General features: G+C 48.4%; 1 protein-coding gene across 1 annotated transcript; it reads left to right on the forward strand.

Moving 5' to 3' along the window:
* Nucleotides 1–359: 359 nt before the first annotated feature.
* Nucleotides 360–1,268, forward strand: LOC123482163 (collagen alpha-1(XVII) chain-like). The gene has a single exon (XM_045208929.1). It carries the CDS (start codon nucleotides 360–362, stop codon nucleotides 1,266–1,268), a length of 909 nt encoding a protein of 302 aa, XP_045064864.1.
* The last annotated feature ends 5,682 nt before the right edge of the window (nucleotides 1,269–6,950 follow it).

The following is a 6,950-nucleotide window of genomic DNA, read 5'->3' on the forward strand; positions in this document are numbered from 1 at the left end:
TGTGAGTGTGTGCATGTGTGTAGTCAGTATAAATGTGTGTGCATGCAGGGATTTTTCTGCCATCGCAATCCTTGGGCGTACCGCCTAAGCGGTATATATTTTTGGGATGGAAAAATGCTTTCAGTGTAAACTTAAACGACGATATAAAGTATGTAGAAATGGACGTATATTTTCTAATAATATAATATTTGAGAACTAATATTTGAGACAGTCAAGGAGAATAGAAAATTGCAAAAACAATGAATTTAGCAGTATTCATTTTGTTATTATGTTTGAGCAAAATAACAGCATTATCCATGGCAAAATGAAAAGAATTGCAGGAAACTAGCTTTAAAACTGCAAAATGTACGCTTAGCTCCATGGCAGAATATGTAGAATCGCAGGAAATTAGCTTTAAAACTGTGTGTGAGGGGCCGACAGTAGAGGGACAGCAGGAGATGCACCAGGGGCCTGAGGGGCCGACAGTAGAGGGACAGCAGGGGATGCACCAGGGGCCTGAGGGGCCGACAGTAGAGGGACAGCAGGGGATGCACCAGGGGCCTGAGGGGCCGACAGTAGAGGGACAGCAGGGGATGCACCAGGGGCCTGAGGGGCCGACAGTAGAGGGACAGCAGGGGATGCACCAGGGGCCTGAGGGGCCGACAGTAGAGGGACAGCAGGGGATGCACCAGGGGCCTGAGGGGCCGACAGTAGAGGGACAGCAGGGGATGCACCAGGGGCCTGAGGGGCCGACAGTAGAGGGACAGCAGGGGATGCACCAGGGGCCTGAGGGGCCGACAGTAGAGGGACAGCAGGGGATGCACCAGGGGCCTGAGGGGCCGACAGTAGAGGGACAGCAGGGGATGCACCAGGGGCCTGAGGGGCCGACAGTAGAGGGACAGCAGGGGATGCACCAGGGGCCTGAGGGGCCGACAGTAGAGGGACAGCAGGGGATGCACCAGGGGCCTGAGGGGCCGACAGTAGAGGGACAGCAGGGGATGCACCAGGGGCCTGAGGGGCCGACAGTAGAGGGACAGCAGGGGATGCACCAGGGGCCTGAGGGGCCGACAGTAGAGGGACAGCAGGGGATGCACCAGGGGCCTGAGGGGCCGACAGTAGAGGGACAGCAGGGGATGCACCAGGGGCCTGAGGGGCCGACAGTAGAGGGACAGCAGGGGATGCACCAGGGGCCTGAGGGGCCGACAGTAGTGGGACAGCAGGGGATGCACCAGGGGCCTGAGGGGCCGACAGTAGAGGGACAGCAGGGGATGCACCAGGGGCCTGGGTGATCTGGGATCTGCTCTGTGGAGGATGGAGAGGATGGAGCCGTCACACAAGGAAAGCCCGTCCCCCTAAAAGGAGCCTCTCTCTGGGCCTTAGCATCGCAGAGACCTCCTTGGCAGGCAACTTCCAATGGAGACCCTTTCAGTGATGGAGAGCCATGGGGGAGACTGCACCGAGCTACCCCAGCTCCCCTCACTCTACCCTGGGCTAATTATGTGGAGCTCCCCCGCTCCCTATGGCCCTGAAACAGCCAGCGATAAAGTAAAGGTTGAGGGCTTAGGGAGTGAGGGGCAGGTTTCGTTCCAACTCAATGGCCAGGTAAAGGTGTGCCAGGTGTCAGAACGTTCCGCAGAAGGCACCTCAGGGAACATGGGGTACTGTTGAAGAATATAGTTAGGAACTTAAGTTTGGTTCCTTGTCCCAGCAGACTTTCTACAGAATAAAACTGACTGAACTTTTCTGCAGGTGTGGCGATTCCAACTTACCAGTAGTTTTTATTTAACAGTGAGTGCATTTCATCTATCTCCTTTGACAACTCACTATAGAAAAATAACCAAGCATTTTCAGTGCATTGAAACATGTACACACATCCAACATTGATGAATACAGAGCTATGATTGGTGTACTTATTTAGTTTTTATTTCCCTTTCCCCGGCGACTGGTTGACCTTAGGACTGTTATTGAGAAGGCTTGTCAAGTGGCCTGTAAAGGCCTCATCTCAATCAGATGGAAAGGGCAGGCAGAGAGAGAAAGAGAGAGAGAGAGAGAGAGAGAGAAAGAGACCGAGAGAGAGAGAGAGAGAGAGAGAGAGAGAGAGAGAGCGAGAGAGAGAGAGAGAGAGAGAGAGAGAGAGAGAGAGAGAGAGAGAGAGAGAGAGAGAGAGAGAGAGAGAGAGAGAGAGAGAGAGAGAGAGAGAGAGAGAGAGAGAGAGAGAGAGAGAGAGAGAGAGAGAGAGAGAGAAAGAGAGACCGAGAGAGAGACCGAGAGAGAGAAAGAGACCGAGAGAGAGAGAGCGAGAAAGGGGTAGAGAGAGACAGAGAGAGAAAGAGACCGAGAGAGAGAGAAAGAGCGAGAGAGAGAGAGAGAGGCAGAGAACCAGAGAGAGAGAGAGAGCGAGCGAGAGAGAGAGAGAGAGCGAGCGAGAGAGACAGAGAGAGAAAGAGACTGAGAGAGAGACAGAGAGAGGCAGAGAGCCATAGAGAGAGAGAACGAGCAAGAGAGAGAGGAGAGAGAGGGAAGAGGGAGAAAGAGAGTTTAGACCAAGAGAGAGAGAGAGAGGGGGAGCGAGAGCGAGAGAGAGAGACAGAGAGAGAGAAGACGACCAACATAAGCTTTAGCAGGTGGTGTGTGTGTCACCGCTCTACGCCACCTGTCTGTAAGACTTTTGAAAGCCCTTACTTCATACTGCAGGTGTATGGAAATGTTTACATGTTTAAATTCAACCCGTGCAGTATGGGTTTCACAGAACATACAGTGTGTGGCGTACCAACTCCAGAAATATCCCTTATTCTGGCAAAATGACTAAATCAACAACAGGGATGGTCTATGATCCGTTTCAATATTCTACTGTTTGTACACCTGGTTTGACTGAAAACCTCTACGTAATCAGACATTCAGAATACAAGCTGTCAGATCACCTTGGAAATCCAGTACAATGGAAACTTTAGCATAAACCCTACCCCATTTAAAAGTTTGAGTTAACTGTTAACCTAATTTATTTTAAGGTTCCTCAAATCACAGTCAGTCAAACTCTGGCCATGTCTGGTTCATGCGGTGTCCATATGAGGACAAACTGAGACCTAGTCTGGATTACACTGACACTAACTCCCTGTGAGGCTGAGGCTGTCCTAATATGGACACCGTTGGCGCTGAACAGGTTAACAACATGACATCTAATCCAGCCAACAGGTAATGAATATATTAACATAATCTTAATGCTTTCTGAGAGCTTAATCATGTCCAGTCTCCAGGGTGATTACACATTACACATCGCCCCCAGTCTCTTCGGCTATACACACATGCGCAGATGCACGCACGCACCCACACGATGAAGTCGTCAGATTAGGGGATGTTCTCTAACACAAGGTTAGGTTAAGCAAGATGTCGGACGGTGATTAGACACTGATCAGACCGTCATCTCTCCATCACACTCGTCTTCTTAGGCAGCCTGGTACATGTACTGTACTCTAGCTAAATTAAAGACCTTTAATGAAGGAAAGTTGTGTGGACAAGGACCATTTCTCCAGGGTGTTATAATAATGTGATCTCTAATTTCACAGAGGAAGGGAGATCTCTGGAGGGCTCACAGGACTCGCAGAGAAGGCTATGACAGTAGCTAACCGCTGCTCCGGTACATGGATATGGTGCTGTGTGTGTGTGTGTATGCATTCTTCACTGTCCTTCATCTCACAATCCACCACGTCAGACTAGCTTAGTAAGGGAAAAGAGGACCGTGACGGTGAAAGAGGTCAAGAGCGATATATACTGTTCGTATTCAAAAACACGTCAGGATCTCTATGGGCATTGTGTATGGAATATATGTTTCTATAGACCTTTAAGGTGACTAACAGTGTACTGCAAACAGTGGCGGCATGCACATTGGCCCTCCTCTACACACCACCCGTTGCAGGGAGGTCCTTGTGAGTAGATATACAGCTGGGATAATAAAGTGGCAGCAGAAAGCTAGGCTGTCTTAAATGGCACCCTATTCCCTATATAGTGCACTACTTTTGCCCAGGGGCCATAGGGCTCTACATAGGGAATAGGGTGCTATTTGGGACGTACGCCAAGCTTGTGTGTTCCCAATCTGCATCGTAAATCATAAAGCCTTCCCTGGTCTGTGATAAAATATTCATATCACAGTTTAAGAGAGACACCCGGTTCGTTTTCAGCCCCATCTTAATTCTATCTTACGACGAGCAAAAATGGTTAGTGCACACACTCCTTTAGATTGATTAATGATGGTTACAGGGTTTCCTGGTAGGAAGGCATGGTGGGACGTGAATGAGGATTACTATTACTGTGTGTGTGGCGCGAGGGGACTGTGTGTGTGTGTGTGTGTGTGTGTGTGTGTGTGTGTTCATTCTTCAGTGTGTGAGCATTGTAAACAACGGTCTAAAGTTGCCTGGGAAAGCCGCCGTTCTTTGTCGAGGAAAATTCTACCAGGTGCCATTAAGCATTTCGCTACACCCGCAATGACATCTGCTAAATATGTACTGTATATGTGGCCAATAAAATGTGATTTGATTTTGATTAGGAAGGCAGTCAAAGTTGCATTATCATATCACCCACAGATCTTATGTGTTTCTTAATGCTCTCTTGTCTTGCTGCTGATTGGGGATCACACACACACATGATTCGCAGAGCCTGACATGAGCTGAAGAAGTAACTTCCCAGTCCCTCCCAGGCCTGGGTCATACAAATCCATATTGGAATTAAAATGGCTGCCAACGCTCCCTTCGCTGAAAGGCCTCCACCCGTCCACCTTTACACAGAAAACAACTATTCTCTCTTCTCTTTCCTCTCCTGCAACTTGGCTGCTAATCAGAAAGCATCAGCTGGTTGGTGGGTTCTGGATTTCCTCACCTAGTGCATCAACCCATTCTCTCCCTGCTCCTCCTGGACATAAAGGAGTCATTTACGCTACATCTATCTTTTTTAAAAAGCCATTATGCCGTGTTAGCCGCGCTTGATTGTTTCTTTATTGAATTTGGGGGCCTGCCGTTGCCCTTCAGGTCTTGGCGAAATTATCATGTTTCTTTTCCACCCCTCCCTCTCCTCCTCCTCTCATCCCTCTCAAGTCCATTATCCCAAAAACTAATTGTTATAGGAGGAGTGCAACCAGGACCTCTCTGTTTACAACAGAAATCTATAATCAGAATACATCCCTAATGCCAATTCAGTCATTTAAGAATGAGACAATGGGCCAGTCTCAATACACGTACTCAAAACAGTACCCTGATTGTGCATGTGAAAATAGAACGTTTTATAGAAAATGTGAAAATGTTGTATGCTTTAAATGCCAAGATGTCATACTCACTTTCTACTTTTCATCTAGTACGAATTGGCTGCATGCTATTGAGGAGGTGAATCATGTTCAGACCCACGTGTGTTTCACAACAGCTGATCATCAGTTAAGCGGAAGGGGTGTATCAAAGGGAACGAATGGCGGGGAACAACCCAATTGAGCATAGATGAAGCCTTCTCAGTATGTATGTTGATATAGTATGTAGATTAATATACAACAGGTAGTAGGCAAGACTGATTTCAGACACTGCCAACATCATATAAGGACAGTGCTGTATCACTATCACGAGACAATTCAGTCTCTTTCCTATGTTATTAATGCAGAGAGAGAGAGAGAGAGAGAGAGAGAGAGAGAGAGAGAGAGAGAGAGAGAGAGAGAGAGAGCGGAGAGAGAGAGAGAGAGAGAGAGAGAGAGAGAAAGAGAGGGAGAGACAGAGAGAGAGAGAGAGAGAGAGAGAGAGAGAGAGAGAGAGAGAGAGAGAGAGAGAGAGAGAGAGAGAGAGAGAGAGAGAGAGAGAGAGAGAGAGAGAGAGAGAGAGAGAGAGAGAGAGAGAGAGAGAGATGGATGGATGGATGGATGGAGAGACAGCCTGTGTAACATGTCTGCTGATTGAGTGGTCGGTAGCCTACACAGCTACAACCACAGAGCCTCGTACAGGCAGGGCCAGGCAGGGTGGGAAGATGCATGCTGGCCCTAACCCAGGGTGACAGGGGAGGAAATGAAGGAGTCCCAGGGAGGGAGCAGGGTAGAGAGTGGCTCTCTGAGGGACTGCGTTCCAAATGGCACCCTATTCCCTATGTAGTGCACTAATTTGGACCAGGGCCCATAGGGAATAGGGAGCATTTGGAGCACAGCCTTAGTTTAACTGAGCCTCTCTAGGGCTGAGTGGTGGGAAGGTCACACTCAGGGAGAGAAGGGACAAACACACTGGACGCATAAAAAAAACTATGTTTATTGTCAACACTCTGGATAGGTGCAGTGAAATGTGTTGTTTTACAGGGTCAGCCATATTAGTACAGCGCCCCTGGAGCAAATTAGTGTTAAGTGCCTTGTTCAAGGGCACATCGGAAGATTTTTCACCTCATCGGCTCGGGTATTCAAACCAGCGTCATTTCGGTCACTGGCCCAACGCTCTAACCGCTATAGAAGAATATGGCGGAGTGGCCAGCGTTAACAATGAAAGACGAGGGATTCATCTGGTAGTGGGGAGGTCACACAGTTACAGAGAAAGGGGAATAGATTAACACACTGGATGCACAGAGGGAGAGAGAGAGTTAGCTTGGCCTATATATAGAAAAGAGGTTAGCTGAGTGGTCGGTGTTTCATGGGATTGAAGATAAAGGTGATGGTGAACATTGTAATGACCATCATGGATAAAAGGTTCCCTTCTTCACAGTGTTACAGTACCATAAATATCAATCCCTGCACAAAGATTTCCTCCCAACACACAAATATAGGGCTACTTACACGTTGTATTGACACACACAGTACCACAGCAATCAAACTCTCCGTTTCCCTCTCTTAATCAAAATACCCCACGCCCAGTAGGCGGGGCACCAGCGAGCTGATTGAAGGACACGGGAGCAGCGATTGGTTTACAGACAGGTCTATTTATTGTAGTCAACTGATGAACAGAAAACGCTGTCCTGACTGCTCTGCA

The sequence above is a fragment of the Coregonus clupeaformis genome, chromosome 3, assembly GCF_020615455.1.
Source record: "Coregonus clupeaformis isolate EN_2021a chromosome 3, ASM2061545v1, whole genome shotgun sequence".
Classification (NCBI taxonomy): Eukaryota; Metazoa; Chordata; class Actinopteri; order Salmoniformes; family Salmonidae; genus Coregonus; species Coregonus clupeaformis.